The sequence below is a fragment of the Octodon degus genome, unplaced genomic scaffold, assembly GCF_000260255.1.
Source record: "Octodon degus isolate 3935 unplaced genomic scaffold, OctDeg1.0 scaffold00040, whole genome shotgun sequence".
In the NCBI taxonomy this organism is placed as follows: Eukaryota; Metazoa; Chordata; class Mammalia; order Rodentia; family Octodontidae; genus Octodon; species Octodon degus.
The window spans coordinates 2,588,718-2,607,449 of record NW_004524616.1 but is presented as its reverse complement, the minus strand read 5'-3'; the positions used below and the strand labels follow the sequence as shown (position 1 = coordinate 2,607,449).

Genomic DNA, 18,732 nt, shown 5'->3' with positions numbered 1-18,732 from the left:
TCAGAGATTTTAAATCATGTCCAAGGCAGAAAGACCATGACAGAGGGCAGGACAGAAGAAAACTGCTAACCAGAGTGCAGCCAGGAACCAGCAGAGCAAAAGCAAGATGTCCAGGGACCAGATATGCGACCATGCAGCTCACTCATCCAACCAGGTCCCCATAGCTCCTAACAGTCCTAACTGCAAATCAGGTTAACTCACTGACAAGGTTAGTGCTCTCCCAGCCCAGTCTCCTCTCCAGGGGGCTCTTTAACCCAGTCTGGTTCACAAAGAAGATTCACTGGGAAGATTTTAGAAGACTTACATTTTCTTCACCCCAAAGAATTTGTCTGCAATCAGTCTTATTTCTTGCTTAATCTTCCAAATGAAGGAAATTACCCTACCTCGGAGCAGTGCTGCAACAGTTAAATGAGTATTAAATGTTCTGTTGAGCGAGGGTGTGCTACAGGAGGTAGCCTTGCCTTGCCTGCCCACTTGGGTCCAGGCCATCTCCTTGGACCTCACTGACCTGTGGATGATGCACTGGCTCTGCAGGTAGTCAAGGGCCATGGCCAGCTCGCAGATGAAGAGCTTCACTGTGTCTTCCTGGAAGTGCACGTTCTGCTGCAGGTGATAGCGCAGGTCTCCACCAAGCAGGAGGTCCACCACCATGAACATGTCTTCTTCATCTTGGAAGGAATACCTGGAATAACATTGGAAAAGGAAACATGGCATCCCTGTCATCCCAGCACTCTGGAAGGCTGAGGAAGGAGGTGCACAACTTAGAACCCAGCCTAGACTATATACTGAGACTCTGCCTCCAAATAAGAAATGAAAAAGTGCTAAGGATATACCTTAGTGCAAGGTCCTGGTTTATCCTTAGAGCCACAACATGGAAAAAAGAATGAAAGAGAAACAAACATCACATGTATCTGTACACGAACAGGTCCCAGACCCAAAGGAGACTGCACAGACCAGGGCAGGGTGCTGCACAGCTCAGAGCTTCCTCTCTGGGAGTAAATGGTCTGCTACTGGCTCTCGGACCTGGGTCCTCAGTGTCTTTGTGTCTAAATGGGAATAAGAATATCTACCACACTGGATCACAGTGAAGGATAAACGGGATAAATCCAGTATTTCTCCTGAGGCTTGCCATGGGGTAAGCATTCATCTCTCCTGACAGCTCATCACAAAGCTGAGGAAATAAGCCCCATGTATGCATTTGTTGTTCATATCTTAAGCGTAAGTACAAGGAAATAATTCACTCAGTGTTTGGGCAAGCATCTCACTAAAGGTGAAACCTCTGCTCAATTTTAAAGGATGGTAGTGAAAACCAGTAACTAGGAACTAAAGCGAACATCTCCCGCTATTTCTGCTGAGAGGCTTTGGAGGGGCAGGCCCTGAAGCATTCTGTAAACCGTCCCCCAATTTGCTTCTGGAATGCATCATACAGGAGGTAATGGAGGCACAGAATGGTCTGAGCAACACGTACAAGGTCAAAACCCAGCACACGGTACAGACAACATGTTCTCCAGGAGTAAAAGTGACAACTAAAAGCAAAGAATAGAATGTACTCAAGCACAGATATTTAAGAGAACCTCCTCTAAGTGGAAAAGGAAATTGTATTTCCTGGAACCTTGGGAGTGACGAGGAAGCTTGAATCTGGGGGAAAAGGCTGAGGCAGAACGCTAAACTGGAGCTCACTTACGAGTCCGAGGACCCTGGTGGCACTGGGGGATGTAAGGAGGATCTGGGATCAGACACAGGCTTCTTAGCAGAAGGAGCATGGGGCTGAGGGACTGGTGGCAGAAATGAGCACAGTGGACAGAAGTGGCCTCTGCGGTGGGTCAGGAACATCCTAGAAAAATGCATTCCTGCTGCAATGATTTACTTCATCTTGCTCAAAGCTGAGGCATGATTTCTAGTGACAGTAAAGTTCTTTCCACGTAAGGCTGCCAAGATCACATTTACTTGAATTAAATAAATGCTTGAGGGTAGTGCCCAGGAGTGTGCAGCAATACCCCGTGATAAATTCTATGCTTGGGGAATAACTGCAGAATATTAATAAGATAACCTTACTTAGTACGTTTTCCTGTATTTATCACTGTGTTCAAGGAGGAAGGAAATTAAATTTACAAAGTGAGAAACTCAATGAAGCATTAATCTGAAGCAGTAACATTCTAATGAAGACTAAGTCTCCATTCCTACTTGTTCAATAAACAAAATTTTATCAGTGAAGAGTGATTCACACAGAAGACATCAGAGCTGAGACAGAAACATAGGAAGTGCTTTGTAAAAATGTGAGACACGTGTGCCTATTATTGACTTTTAGGAAATTAGAGTCTTTTATCTCCATCCAGTGGCTGCCTGGCTCTCTCTGCCATCAGTTGGGCTGGTACCGGTACAGTCACTAGCCTTCTCACTGTACCCCTGCAAGGAATATTCATTAAAATTCATCAGGGTCTTGCAGTAAGCAGCCTGGGACTAGTTAACCGCTAATCGTGCCTGGAACTTGCTCCACCACTGGCGGCTCTCAGCTAATATAAAAGAAAGCATGTTTCTTTATAGGGTGTGACTAGACCTTTTTGGGCCAGGTGAAAGATGGGGTCTGCATGATAAAGTGAATATGGGCTTAGTACTAGAAGAGGAAAAAGAAACAGGAGTGGTCCCTATAGCATAACAAGGCAGCAGCAGAAATGAGCTTCTCAGACTGGGTCAGCCCGCCCAGGATATCTGATTTCTTCTCTGCGGTTGAGCATCATGAGCTCTCAGGTGTGAGGGAGACCAACGGTCTCCTCTCCTGTTACTAAACTCCAAGGGGGATAGTGTTTGCATTCAACACTGCCTGAATGAGCACACATTTTACTGAGACTGGGGTTGAACTATTTGTATTCAAAAATCAAAGTGATAAAGATGTGAGCTGAGACAAGTAAACAACAGTGTTCCAATAGGCACAGGGGGTTATTAATCAAAGAAAGAAGTGGAAATAAGAAATGATATTTCCTTGGTCAGTATAAATACAAATTTTTGTAACCGTAGAGGCAAGTTTAATTGTTAAAAGTTATTCTCCCTTAGTGTATCAGATCTACATCTCCATCTCAGATTCTTAACATTTGGGAGAGGAAATAAGAAACTTCTCTGCTAGGACTATACTCAATAAAAATATGTAAGTATAATACAATTCGGTGCTGTCTAGCATATTAAGCCTCATAAGAATCTGACTTTTTAAAACAAAAGAGCAACTTCCTTGTGCCTCAACAATTTATCACATGAGCTAAGAGTTGTATTTCCATAACTTTTCTTTTGAATGCCACATCATGGCTCATTTCTTAGTTGATAGCTCTAAAATTAACAAGTCTGTTCACAGCTCCTGCGCAATGTATTGCGAAGGGCATTCGGTAAGGAAGATGACTAACAAAGGACACCAGCAATCTGTTGCAACAGCATATACTGCCTGCTTGTGCTCGCTCTTCCTCTCTTTTCTCTCTCTTTCTCCCTTTCTCTCTCCCTCTCTCCTTCCCTTCTTCCCTCCCTCTCTCCCTCCCTCCTTCCCTACATCTCTGCCTCCCTCCCTCCCTTCCTTCTTCCTTCCCTTCTCTCTCATATCTCATCTTGAACTCCTAATCAACTCTGCATTCAGCTGTAGTTATTTATTTAACCTGAGCTTTATAACATTATCTAGTTCCAAAACCTCTGCATCTCTTTTCCTTGATCTAAAGCAATTTATTTTGTCTGGCCCTATTTATCTTTCTACCCTTATCATGATTTCCTTTCTTCTTCTCCAACTAGCAGTTCACCTCAGAAGCCTGGGATGGGTCTGACCTATGCCTGACCTCACAGCACTGCCCACTGCCTGGCTAACTTCTGCTCACTTTTCAAGTTTTCAAGTGATTTATGTCTGCAAATAACACTACATTAATCAGGTCCTGCTGTTATGTTCAGCATTACATTTTATTCACAGTATTTAACATAATTTGGAAAGACCTTTTGCTATGCATTCAGACTAATTTCTCTCTTCCCAGTATGTCATAAAGATGCATGTCTGCTTTTTCTTACCTTTTGTATCTGCATACTACCAAAAACAGAGATTCTACAAATTGAGCAAAAACCCATAAATCAGTAAGTGAACTAAAGTAAAAAGAAAATCAAAGTGAAACACAAGCTTTTGGGTGGGTCTCACATATATTTTGCAGGCTCTACTTTTATAAATAAGCAAGGTGTAGTAGAGTAACTCATGGTCCACTTGTAGTACCCAGATGAACTGAAGCCATGTGGTTCTGGATGTGGAAGGCCCACCTGAGGATTGCTGCCAACAGCATGAAAGCAGAACTGGAGGGGAAGCTGGTGTGCTGTTGACTCTCCTGGAGAAGCTTGTCATCACACTGGTTTTTCTGATATGAACTCAGCTGTTCTCCTCATCACAGGATCTCTCGTCCTCACTATTGCTGAGGATGGCTCTGGCTCTCTTCAGGGAAGCTCAGGGCCTTGCCCTGAGCACTGCTTCCTGTGTCAGCCTGCTGGGACAGACCCTTCACCTTGCTGGGAGCCTTTCTAGCTTCCACCATTGGACTTTGGGCCTTCCTAGCACAGATGCTGGGTAGACTTGCATGAGAGATTGGAGGTTCTAGGCCGCCAGCTGGATTTACGGCGGACTCGGCCATAGAGTCTAGGCATTCCGCTGGACTGGTTCAGACCTGGCTGTGGGATGCAGGCCCTAAGCTGCATTCTTTGGATTGCTAGTGTGTAAGCAGATCTCCTGCACTCTTCTGCATTTGACTCTTTAGGTGACTATTATAAAATAATCGTATAAAATTGTGAGTCCTATATTAAATCTAATCCCTTGAAAATTCTGACTACAGCATAGGATGACAGTTAAGTTCAAGCAGTCACTTAGATAGTTAAAGCTGTCTCAGGAAAGCTGTCATGAGATGAATTTGACTCTAAAATTGGGGGATGGATGGGGCCCAGAATATTCTCTAATGGAGCATTTGTCAAATTGTGAAATGGCTCATTAGTGAATTGTGACGCACTTTGGTTGATTGTGGAAATAATTTTTAAAGAGAAATAAAATCATCTGAATAACACAGGCTAAATGCTTTTTAACACAGACTAAACATGGTACTTTGGTTTAATATAGTGTGTTTTGCAAGAATATCTACTGGGTTGTGACAACAATTTATTTTTGTTATAGATTGTAATAAAATAAGAATCTTGGAGACCATGACACTACGATATAGCCCTTTATGCTACAAAATGATTGCACCCAATCTTGTTTTTCACTGTGTTGATCAAGAGTCACCTGTGATAGTTCTGTGCAACAAAGCAAAGGTAAATGTATCACTGGTTCTAAAAACTAACAAGGCATGGCCCATGGGACGGTGATAAAGGATGTGGCCCCAGGATTTGGGTTCAAATCCTTGTTTCAACCTCTATCTCTCTATAACTGAGCAAGTTACAGAAGCCTCTTGTGTCTTCGTGTATGATGGTACATAGTTTATAGAGTTGTTGAGAAAACTGAGTTAAAACATACAAAGTATTTAAAATAGCACCTGGGAGATAGCAAACAAGGAGTGTTATTATAATTACTTTTTTTCACCCAGGAATATAATACAGCTATAGTATGAAGGCATAGTACATGCAAATGTTTCCTGTTATTTTACATGAAGTGATGGTGTAGAGTTTCTTATTGTTAATCAACATGATTCCCATTAACTGAGTTCTTACTAAGTGTCAGATTTGACGCTGGTACTTTATGAACATTACTGCATCTGACTGTTATCACAGCTGTGAGGTAAGAGGTTCCTCCACATTCTGCTAATCCTAAGAGTCTATGTAGCATTCTTGTACATCAATAGAAATACATCAAGATATAAAAATTATACAGGCTGGGGAGATAGCTCAGTGGTCTAAGTGCCTGCCTGGCAAGCACAAGGACCCAATTTTGATCCCTGGGCTGGCTCTGGATCACTGGGCACACCATGCCAGCCCCAAAACCTGGCATGGTGGCTCATGCCTGTAATTGCAGTGCTGGGGAGGCAGAGACAGGAGGATCACTATGAGTCTGAGCTGCATAGTGAGACCCTGTATCCAATCAATCAATCAATCAATCAATATTACATATCATGACCAAGGGAGAATAATATTGGAAAATCAAGTAACATTGTATCTTTAATTGAAAAAAAAAGCATGAACTTTTCAACAGACACAAAAGCCATATAGGACAAAATCCAATTGTTAGTCATTATAAAAGTACTTAGCAAATTAGAAATATAAAGGAACTTTCTGCAACTTGTTGGAGGACAGTTGCAATGAATCCTACACAGCACATCAGAGGAAGACTGAACACCTTCTCTCTAACGTTTGGAATAAGGCAAGAATAGCTCTGATTTCTAATTAGCTCTAGGAGCTGTAGCCAGTACAAGAAAAATAAAAGACATCTTGCAACAACCCAAATGCCCATTAACCAAGAAATGGATAAAAAAGTTGTGGCGTTTTTATACAATGAAGTATTAGCTATAAAGAAAGATAAGCTTGAGGTTTTCATAGGTAAGTGGATGCAACTAGAGACCATTCTTATAAGTGAAGTAAACCAAATTTGCCCATGTGAACATCACATTGTCTCCCTAGAGTAATAACTGGAAGAGTACATAAGATCCAAAGGCACAATAGGTATTGTGAAAGGGAAAGAAACTGCTCAAAAGGAAAGAACGACAGAGATGAGGAAAAGGAGAAAAGAAGAAAGGGGGTAAATACATATGTACATAAAATAGCTAAGATAAAAAATTGCACTACTAATTTCTCTTAGTTCATCACAGGCACAGTTAGTGTTTGATCACTTTTGCACGCCTGCATCTTGCAATCTGAGCAACTACTTTGAAGAGAACAATATACAATATAATAACCATTGTTAGTTTTCTATCTTGTTTTGAAGTCCTGTATCATTTTTATTGTTTTTTTTCCTCTTCTCTCTTTAAAACAAAACAAAGAACACTGTGCCACTACTCCAAGTTGGCTATTGTACATGACCGTTACTGGCACCACTTGGTGGCACTTGTCCCTAATTAAAAATAATATACTGGACTCGCCTGTCATCATGAGTTCTAAAAAAATATATACACTTATGTATAAAGTGGTGATAACAACTATCATGAAAAATAACATTTTGTTTTACTATTTCATGGCACTAAAAAGCACATTTGATCTCATATTTAAAAGAGCAAGAAAAATTCCAATAAAATCATTTGTGAAAAAAAGAACCCCTTATCACCCAGCAATTCCATTCTTAGGTGTCTACTCACAGGAGTTGAAAACATGCATCTATGCAAAGAATTGCATACAAATATTCATAGCAACATTATTTATAATTGCCCAAAGCTGGAGAGAAGCTAAATGGCTCATCAGCTGGCAAATGGAAGGACAAAATATGGAATAGCCTTATCAGGAAATACCCAGCTTTAAAAATGAATCAGCTATGCATCAGATAGATAGATAGATAGATAGATAGATAGATAGATAGATAGAGAGATAGAGAGATAGAGAGATAGAGAGATAGAGAGATAGAGAGATAGAGAGATAGAGAGATAGAGAGATAGAGAGATGGAGATAGAGATAGAGATAGAGATAGAGATAGAGATAGAGATAGAGATAGAGATAGAGATAGAGATAGAGAGATAGAGATATATGCTAAAATGTGCTTAGGTACCAGAAATATTTTGCTCAATACAAAAAGCCAGACAGAATACTATGTATCTGTAATTCCACTGACATGATATTGCCAGAAAAGATACATATATATTTGTTTACTCTTTTCTTGCTGTTCGGTGCTGAAGATCAAGCCCAGGAACTTATACAGGTCAGGCAAGCTCTTTACCACTGACCTTCACCCACAGCCAAGAGACAAACTTATAGAAACAAAAAATAGATGTCTTGTTGCTTTGGACTCAAGGTGAGAATAGAGATTAATTGTAAATGTACATAAAAAATCTCAGTAGGAAAAAAGACTGATTTATGGTTAGGATTCCACCTCTTAGTAAGATTATATACTTGCAATAGGTCAATTTCATGATATGTAAAATATACCAAAATGAAGTTGTTCTTTAGAAAAAGGACATTGCATAAGGGAAAGGGGATTATATTATAGAGAGGTTAAATAGTAGCCCAAGGACATTGATTTATGACACTGCAGACACATGATTGTATCCAAAACCCTGCAGTTAATACCCATGCTCTATGTATAACGACCAATAAAATTCATGAGATGAACAGCATCCCAAGTGTATAACAAAATCCTGCAAAGGGAAGAATATTTAAAAGCCATTCAATTCATTTCTCAAGATTCAATATGCATGCTTCTTGAGTGGTCTCATTCCAGTGGTGGGACATTTGTGATCTTCAGCCAAGGTCTCCATAGAAGAATACTAAAAATCCAGCTTTGTCCTGGGTACTAAACCATAGACCAGTTAATCTGTGTTTTTTCAGACTCTGAACAGAAAATGCTCACAGCAGGCTTTTCATAGCTTAGGAAAATCATTAGACTTTATGAGGAGAGATGCCTGAGGCTTGGGCACGGAGGAGATTTGGGAACACTGACCTATTAGTTAAGTATAAATTTAAAATTTTAAAGCCTTTTCCCAGAGCAATGATCCTTTATAGTTCTCTTCTTATGGTTCTATAATTCTCTGAGTTGTATTTAATGTGAAAGTCATTTAATAAATGGTATTACCTCACCTAAGTTTCCAGGACAACAAAGAAAATTCAAGGTTTGCAAAAGGCAGATTTTAGCAATCTATACAAAGCCGACTTGTTCAGTTTGGGTTTTATTCTGACTGATACACCCCAGCGTTATAATCTGAGGTTAAAATAAATGTTAATTTCAGGCTTGGCTAACACTGGAACCAAGTTGAACCAATCATCAAATTCTGTAGTCCTCAGCAACTGTGTCATGGCGTCTACTTCTCCATGTATCAGAGTGTGAACATTCCCATTCAGGCTTGATGAGAACCTCAATTGGTGAGGAGGTGAAAACAGGTGCTCTTCTCCACTCTAGAAGGAGGGTAATTTGATGACCTCCTCTGAAGACAGTTTAGAAATGTGTCTTTATAAACCACATGGCTTTTGACCCTGTCATTTAATTGCAAGTGAATTTAATTATGGGTACACTTGAAAAACATGCCAGGAGTTACACAAATACACATTACAACCTTCAGTATGTTATGGTAAAGCCATGCTGTAGAAACGCTTAACAACTAGGCAGATCTACATCCTGACCAGAAACAATGTCAAAGATATTATATTATGAAGACAAAAGAAAGTATTGTATAAGCAACAGTTAGTAGACTAACTATACTAAATATGTTTAACAGTGTTCATACTAGAGTATCCAGATTTGAATAGATGCTTAGCATGCATAAATAAAATATGTTTAAAAGGATGCACACATGGCCATGAAGAGAAAGTAGACCTATTCCTCATATATTTTGGTATATGTACAGAAATTTTTCTACAAAAATCTCCAGTTACTTATATGGCAAGTTATTTTTATTTTACTTTGTATTTAATTTCAGTTTGAAGGGGCTGGATACCAGGAATAGAAGTCCCAACCTTATGCTTGCCAGGCAGGTGCTCTACCACTGAGCTATATCCCTAGTGTAGCTTATATTTTAAAATCCAAGTAAATATAAAAAAAATTCTGCTCATAGCCAATATAGGTAGCCTCATCAGGAAAGAAGTAAATAAAAATTCCAGGAGGTGGGGAGACATCACAGTAGAATAAGTGCTTGCCTGGCAAGGGCCTGAGTTCAACCCCCAGTATCACACACACAAAAAAAATTCGTAGGTTCTAATTTGCATTTATTGCCCATGCTAATAGTTTGTATCACATGTGTAGTCAAAGTTCACATTTGCCTGGTATCCAAATGTTCCTTAAAAGGAATGTTTATAAAATGTGAGTCCTACAAATGGACTCAAAGAAGGTGCCTTTTCAAGTATTTTTGCCTGTGGTTTCTCTGATAAACTCTTCTTTTTTGTTTTTCTCCCTAATTTTTGTCAAGAAACCAAATGATTGCTGCTGCAGCATTTCCAGATTGCATGTTCATGAATTGCCTTCATATAATATCTTTCAACATATTAGAACATTGGAACTTTTATGTTTTGTAAAAATTGGTGGCTGTGTCTAAAGGTTTCAAGTTAGATTTACATATTGGCTTTACATCTGATATTGTACAGCCTGATGAGAAGGTACATAATAAATAGGTATATCTCACGGCGTTATCACCACTGACTGCAGCCAACCATTTCCAGGGATGGTATTTCCATTCTATCAACTCTCTTTTATGTTTTAGCTGGAGTACTTTTATGAAGAGAAATTTAATTTTGGCAATTATTGGGTTACTCTGAGGTCCAGTTCATATTCAACAGTATAACAATGTTCAAATCTTTCCTCTATTTACCATTTTTCTCAATGACATATTAATTTCATGGAAATATCTAAAAACAATAAATTCATGTATTAAAAGGTGTAATGAACTCATGAGTCTGATATTCTCTTCTTTATTGTCATTTAGTCATTAATGTCAGTTTATTACACCCAGAAGGATCCTGTATTACTTTGACATAACCCTAGCCAAAATTTTGGAATCTTCACAAATGTAATATGAACACACATTGCTGTCTATTTCATAGTTTATGTAGTTTATGTTCCAGACAGTCTAGGTTAATGGAAGTATTTGCAGCTATAGATACACAGTATAACAGTAATCTATGTATATAAAAAAATGTAACCTATTAATTTCATAATGCTATTTCTGATTTATGTTTCAGATTACAGACATTGTTAGACTCCAATGCTATTACTGGAAACACTTTAAAATATTATTGTTCTTTATGTCATTTGTATATATATACATTTATATGTATATATATTCAAGCTTATCATTTTAACATGAATTGGAATAGGTCATTTCTGTAATATTGCTACTATGCTACTAATTGTATATATGAGAAACACAGTGCTCCTATGTTCACTGTTTTGCTTTCCATTCCATTTCTAGGATAGTTTTGAAAATTGAATTTGTTTTAGTCATATAAAACATTTATAATTTTTCCAAGACAAAACTTTAAGACAAGGTATGCTGAGTAGTCTCACCTCCATCCCTCTGAGAAATTTTAATGTATTGCCATTATGGTGAAACATACACAGCATAAAATTTATCATTTTATCCTAAGGGTGCATTCCATGGGATTCAATGTATTTGCCATGTGCAGCCATTATCATTATCCATTTCCAGAACTTTTTATGTTGGCTAAAAGAAACTCTCCCCATTAATAATAACTCGCCATTCCTCTATTTCCCAACTGCTGGTACGCTCTACCGCTTTTTCTTCCTATATCAATTTTTCTATTCTAGGCATCTCATGGATAGAGAATCATACAACAATTGTCCTTTTTTATCTAGCTTATTTATTAGCATGATGTTTTTAAGGTTCATCTATGTTTCAGCATATATCAGAATTTCTTTCTTTTGTAAGGCCAAATAAAATGCTGCTGTACACATATGACAAGTACTGTTTATAAACTTAATCCCTGGGTCAGTGAGATAGCTCAGTAGACTAAGCACCTGCTTAGGCAAGCTCAGGGACTAGTGTTCCAATCCAGCACCACACATGGCACTGGCCCCACCCCCAGGCACCCTGAGCCTGTCACCAAGACCAGGTGTGGTGGCACACAGCTGTAATCCCAGTGCTGGAGAGGCTGAACACAGGAGGATCACTAGGAGTCTGAGCTACATAGTGAGACCTTGACCAAATACATAATAAAATAAAATAAACTCCAGATGGACATCTGTTTTGTCTTTACCTTTTAGCTATTGTGAAAAATGATGCTAAGAACTTTGGTTTGCAAGAGCTTCAGTCCCTGTTTTCAATTACTTTGGGCATGCATCTAAAAGCAGAAATGTTACAGTACAAGTTCTCATATGTCCTGAGTCTTAATTGACCTTGGAAAGCTAGGGCCAAAATGTTGGCTTTCCTTGCGGCCCTCCTTTTTCTCTAATTTTTGGTCTGCAAACTTAGGTTTTTAACCCTCCAGAAGAGAAGCTTATTGTTTATTATCATATAATCTAGGCTGTTGAGCTTAATCTCACTATTTGTCTGAATATCAAACATTTTAGGCATAACATGGAACAGGTATTTTTCATCAATTATTGATATGTTAAACTTTAAGTCTCTACAGAATATGACAAAAAAATTTAAAAAATTAAAATATATTTAAAAAATAGGAATCAAGAATTATATATGTTTACATATAAGTCCAGAGATCTAACCATATGCAACATTGTTGCAGGACAGTCCCGCAATACTCCTTTTCCTGAGGAGATTTGACTGACCTTATCAGATTCAAAAGCTACAACTCTTGTTACATAGGTCTTGCTTTATCTTGGTCTTAACCATCCAGCAGAAAAGTATAAAAATGAAGTATAAGAAGTAAAGCCATGGTGTTATGTTAAGCTGTAGGGGACTCAGGTGAACAACTTCTGACATTGCCAGTCAAGCAGAAGACCCAATACTATTATGGACTACTGGACTCTTTCGGAATATTTTGCTGAGTTCACACACCTATAATATTTAAATGATGGAACTAAGTAAAAAAAAAGGGATATAGATGAATGACCATTTTGTATCTGTGTATTCAAAGTGGTTAGGATAGATATATAGCTACATTCTCTTAATTCAAGGAATAGAAGGATTTGTTCTAATTGTGTTTGTAAATAGGATATCATGTCTGCATCTTGTACAACAAATAACCACTAGGAAGGCAGTATGCAATGTGTTAATTATTGGAACTGTCCTATCAATATGATTTGAAACTATCTCATTGCTATTTGTTTCTCAATAAAATTATGGAAAAAAATAAAAATAAATAAATAAATAAAAGTGGAAATGGATTGCATGGTTACTCTATGCTTAAATTTTTGAGAAATTGCCACACTGTTTTCTGCAGTGGCTGTACCACTTACATTCCTGTTAGCAAGAGACAAAATTCCCGAATCCCCCATATTCTTTCAACACTATTTACCACTTTTAAAATAGTAGCTATTCTAATTTGTGTGGTGCAGTATCTCACTGTGGTTTTGATTTGTATTTCCCTAATGTTCAGTAATTTTGAGAATCTTTTCATGCTTTTATGGAACATTGATTTACAATTTTGGGGAAAATATTTATTCAGATTTCTAATGAACTTTAAAGTAAAATTATTTCCGATATTGAATATTAGGTATCTTTTGCATAAACTAGATGCAAGTTCCTTATCAAATATATGAATTTCCATATATTTTCTCATTCTCTGGGGTGTCATTTCTTTGTAATGATTTTGAAGCATGGAAGATTTTAATTAAGGTAGTGTTCAATTTATCTTTTTATGTCATATCTAAGAAACAATTTCCTAATGCAAGGCCTTGAGGAACTATTTCTACATTTTCTTCTAAGATCTTTATATACTTAGCTCGTACATTTTAATGCACTACCTATTTAAAGTTACTTTTTGTATAGGTATAAGGTGGAGGGATGGCTTTATTCTTTTGCCTTTGTATATCCAGCTGTCAGGCCATATTTGTTAAACAGACTATATTCTCCTCCCCAAATTTTGGTGGCCTACGGGTTAAAAGTTAGTTGACCACACACGTGTAGTAGGTTCTCAATTCTCAATGCTATATGTCTATTTTTATGCCAATATCATTTGTCTTGATTTCCGTAGCTTCGGAATTAAGTCTGAGCCCTCCAACTTCAGTTTTCCTTCTTAACACTGTCTCAGCTAGTCCTTCAATTTTAAATTATTGGATCTCTTGAATTTCTATGTGAATTATCAAATCAGTTTACTAATTTTTGCAAAGAAGCCAGCTGGGATTTTGATAGGATTGTGTACATTCTACAGATATATTTGAGTCATATTACTTTTCTCACTTAGCGATGCATTTTGGAGAACAGATCATAGCATAGGGAGAAATTTCTCATTGCCTTTCTCATTCATGTGCTGCAGTCTATGTATGCCACGTGTTTACTCAAACCATCCCCTACTGTGCGTATTTCAGGCTGTTTCTAGACTTTTCCTATTACAGATCCAGATGGTGCAAGGATGAAAACCTCATGCACGTATCTTTTGATAACCTTACCAATCCAGTTGTTCTGCACATTTCCAGAACTGTGTCTGCCAGGATACAAATTCTCTAAACCAGAGGGCAAAGGCATGTGCACTTTCTCCTAGATGGTGCAAAATATTACCTCCTGAGGACATGTACTATCGTTCTGAACTTCTATACAACAGTGCCTGTTTTGCCACACTCTCGCTAGAATATACTGTCCAATTTGCAGGAGCTTTTAACTTCAGAATAACTCTAATAGATCAAGAAATTTGGAAACATATAAAGCACTTATTTTTCGATCTCCTTAGTGCTTTACAAAGTTCTCTAAGGAAAAAATGCACCTTAAATGCCTTTAGCAGAGCAAATAAAAATGACCTCATCCACTTTTGTGTACTTTGTATGTTTATCCAGATTAAACAGCTGTACAACTAAAGCCCATAAACATGGGTAATTTATAGTTTAGAGTTTAGATATTTTCCTTTAGACAGTAGAATGAATGGATTAAATATATATATATATATACATATGAAAAGATACTTATAATTTCCATTTTATCAAAAATCAATCTTCATTAACTCTGAGTTGACCTGAGTTATTTCCTCTTAATTTAGTCTTTTCTGGCCTCTTCCCAAATGTCAATGACATCCCCCTCTGTTTTCCCCGCCATATCTCCATGTGACCCAGACATCTATCTATGCAGTATTCTGTGGGAAAAGGCTCAAATTTTATCACCACTGTTTCGTCACCTCAATTCCTCATCTGAGTAAAACATCTGAGAATTTGGTCTGTTCACCTCCATTTCCATGAGGAGCCCCTGTCCCACAGCTTGGCACCTAAATGAGTATTTGTTTATTCAATAACAATCTTACAAGTATTTATTGCATAACTGTGTCCTTGTGCAAAGTGCTGAGCATAAGGCAGCAAACCAAAGGACATGTAGTCAGTCATCTATAGAAGACAAATGCATGTCTGCACAGCTGGATATGTAGTTAAATAAAAGTACAGGGTACTGTAGTGACAGTGACTAACTGCAAGACCTAAATTTGGCTACAGGGATCATGAAAACCTCACAGAAGCTAATATACATCATTGCATGCTTCGATCCACAAACTATTGCCTCACATAAAATGTACAAAAACTTGCAATTTACACAATGGAAAAGATAGTGTGATTACTTTCCAAAAATCACATAATAGGCTGCAGATTATTTTCCTGATGTTCTGGTGTCATAGTTGATTGTTGTGAAGCTCTGACCTTTCTCTGGGCAAAACGTTGAACAAGTACTTATAATCTGTCAGCTCATGTGTATTAGCTGCAAGATGCTATTTCTGAAGCCTCTCAAGGGGGAGGTTCGGGCTACTCTTATTTTCTACAGAATCTCTTGAGATGGTTACCTCGGAGAACAAGATAGCCAGTAAACAGGCAAAAGGGAACAACATCATCTTGCTCTCTATTTAAATGGAAAAGCCAAGGTGCATGCTCTGGTGATAATGAGGAGTAATTAAATCAGTCTCTTATCCATGGGACTTATCAGAGATTCAACAACAACAACAAAAAAAATAACTTGCTACAAGTCAGTAATTTTTGCATGCCATGACATTCATAGACCAACCACAGAGAGGCCAATCTACACTGGTGAGCTTGAGGCCTCAAAGGGACTGGAAATGGCCACTTGTGATACAGGGTGACCCTGGCTGGGTCAGAGGGGCTATGGAGTACACTGAGTCATGTTGGTGGACTGGCCTTTCTCTACAGTACAGAGAGAAGGCCCATCGGGCACAGAGTATTGTCTAGACTTTTACTTCTCCAGCCAAAAACACAGTTTATTTTCTTACTGACCAAGATGCACACCTCTTGGAATTCCAGGGCTGGCAAAAATTTCCCAGCATCACCACCAAACACAGATGCTTGCTTAGCCCTTCATGCCCCTGTGTTTAATGCTGCTATCTTCCCTTGGCCTGCGTAGCTGCCTATAGCTAAACAAAGCCAATAGCATGTTGAGAAATGCCTGCCTCACTCTTATCTCAGGGGCTTTATATTTGTCTCTATTACTGATACCCAGAAGTTGAAACTCTATTGGCGAAGCAGGCACATAGAAAAATATTTTTTTTCTCAGACTGGAGTATAATAAAATTAAAGTAATGATTTTATTTCAAAGATGTATCAAAACATCTTTGATTCTGATTTCAAATAAATTTTAGTGTTGTTTTTCCTAATTTTATGAGGCATGCTATTGGTATTTTGATCAAAATTTCATTAAATATGTATAATGACTTCAGGAATATGATCATTTTCACTATGTTCTTCCTACACCAGAGAAGGGATTTCTTTCCATTTTTGAGGTCCTCTTCAATCTCCTTTTCCAGAGTACTATAATTTTCAATTCTTTACTTTCTCTGTCAGATTAATTCCTAAGTATTTCCCTTTCCTTGATGCTATTGTGAAAGGTGTTACTTTCCTAAATTCTCACTCAATGAGGGTGATGTGTGTACAAGAATACCACTGATTTTTAAATGTTGATTTTGCATTCAGCTATACAACTAAATTTGGTTATTCTAGAAGTGGGCCAGGGAGATACCTCAGTAGAATAAGCATTTGCCTTACAAGAACAAGGCCCTGAGTTCAATCCCTGATACCGCAAAAAAATAAATAAATAAATCTAAAGTCTTTTGGTGAGTTTTTAAAGTCTTCTATGCAGAGTATCATGTCATCTTCAGTTAAGTGCAACTTAACTTATTTTCTAAACTTTGCCGTATTTATTTCTTTCTCTTGTCTAATTTCTATGGGTAATGTTTCTGGACAAATATTAAATATGAGTGGTGACAGTGGAGTTCTTGCCTAGTTTCTGATTTTAGAGTGAAAGCTTTCAATTTTAGACCACTTAGGATGTTGAGTATTTGTCATAGATGGATATTATCAGACTGAGATAAAAACTATTCCAATTTTCTGTATGTCTATTATCATCAATAAGCATTGGACTTTGTCAAATGCTTTATTTTTCTATGCCAACTGACATGATCATGTGATTTTTGTCCTGGGATCTGTTAATATGGTGTATTACATTTATTGATTTGCTTATGTGGAACTATTCCTGAATCCCTGCCATGAATCCTACTTGGTCATACTGTACAATCATCATGATTTTCTGCATTGTGTTTGCCAGTATCTTACTTGGAATTTTTGCCCATACATTCATCAGGGATATTAGCCTATAGTTCTTTTTGTTAAATTTGGATCACTTTCTGGTTTTGGTATCAGGCTAATAACAGCATTCAGGAATAAGTTTGAGAGTACTACTTCCTTTTCAATTACATTAAAGAGTTTGAGAAGCAGTGGCATTGGATCTTCTCTAAATTTGTTGCAGAATTTGGCATGAATCCATCAGGACATGGGCTTTTTAATTACATCTTCAATTTCATTGACTGATACTGTGTTATTTACAATTTTTATATCATCTTGATTCAACTTTGGCAAGTCTTACATACGTAGGAATTTGTCCATTTTCTCTGCGTTTTCTGTATTATTACAATAAAATTTCTCACAGTATGTATCAATGATCTTCTGGATTTCTGTAGGCTCTGTTGTGATTGTATCTTATTCCTTCCTAATTGGATAGATTTGAGACTCTTTTTTCCTGTTTTTGATAAAGCTGACTAAGGGTTTATTGATTTAATCTTTCAAAGAACCAACTCTTCTATTTGTTGTTTCTTTGTATTGTTTTCTTAGTCTCAATTGCATCAATTTCTATTTGCTCCCTTATATGAGCTTTTGGGTTGGACTGGTTCTTTTTCTAGAAGTTTGAAAATTAAACATTAGGAATGTTAGTTGTGTTCACTCTGCTTTCCTGATGTGAGAGTTTACCACTATATATTCCTTGGTCAGGCTGTTTCCATTACATCCTATTAGCTTTAGTATGCTGTGCTGGCATTACTGTTTAGTTGTATAAACTATCTAATTTATTCTTTAATTTAATCTGTGACCCATTTGTTGTTCAGGAGGGTGTTATTTAATTCACATTTGTTTATACAGTTTTTGTGGTTTCTTTTGCCATTGATTCCCAACTTCATTGCATCATGGTCTGATAATATGCATAGGATAATTTCATTTCCTTTGCATTTATTTTAGCATATTTTATAAGCTTATATGTGGTGTGTTTTGAAGGATGTCCCATACACAGTTGAAGAAACCCATATTCTGATGTTGTGGAGTGGAACACTGTAGAAATCACTCTATATGGTTTGGTTCAGTTCTGCTATTTCTTTGTTAATTTTTTGTATATTTGATCTATCCATTTGTGACAGTAGATTATTGAGGTTCCCTGTTACACTTGTGTTAGTGTGTAATTTTTCATGTCTGTTAACATCTGTCTGATATAGTTGGGTGCACTGATATTTGACGCATATACATTTGTGATTGTTGTCTTCCTCTTGGACTTTTCATTCACAACACCTTTGTCTCTTTTGATCAGTCTTGGCTTGAAGTTTAATTTGTCTGCAAATAGAATAGCTACCCCTGGTTTTTTCCAAGTTCCTCTCACAGAAATTTTGTTTTCCAGCCTTTGACTTTCAGTCTATGAATTTCTTTTTTAGATGAGTATGTTTCTTGGATGCAGTATATTGTTG

General features: G+C 37.5%; 1 protein-coding gene across 3 annotated transcripts in view; it reads right to left on the bottom strand.

Moving 5' to 3' along the window:
• The window catches only part of Stk32a (serine/threonine kinase 32A), a 121,854-nt gene that overhangs the window by 58,201 nt on the left and 44,921 nt on the right, over window positions 1–18,732 (bottom strand). For all 3 annotated transcript variants that reach the window (XM_023715372.1, XM_023715373.1, XM_004631258.2), the window contains one exon: window positions 509–682. In XM_023715372.1, coding sequence (XP_023571140.1) covers window positions 509–682 — 174 coding nt within the window. The remainder of the gene's footprint in view (window positions 1–508; window positions 683–18,732) is intronic.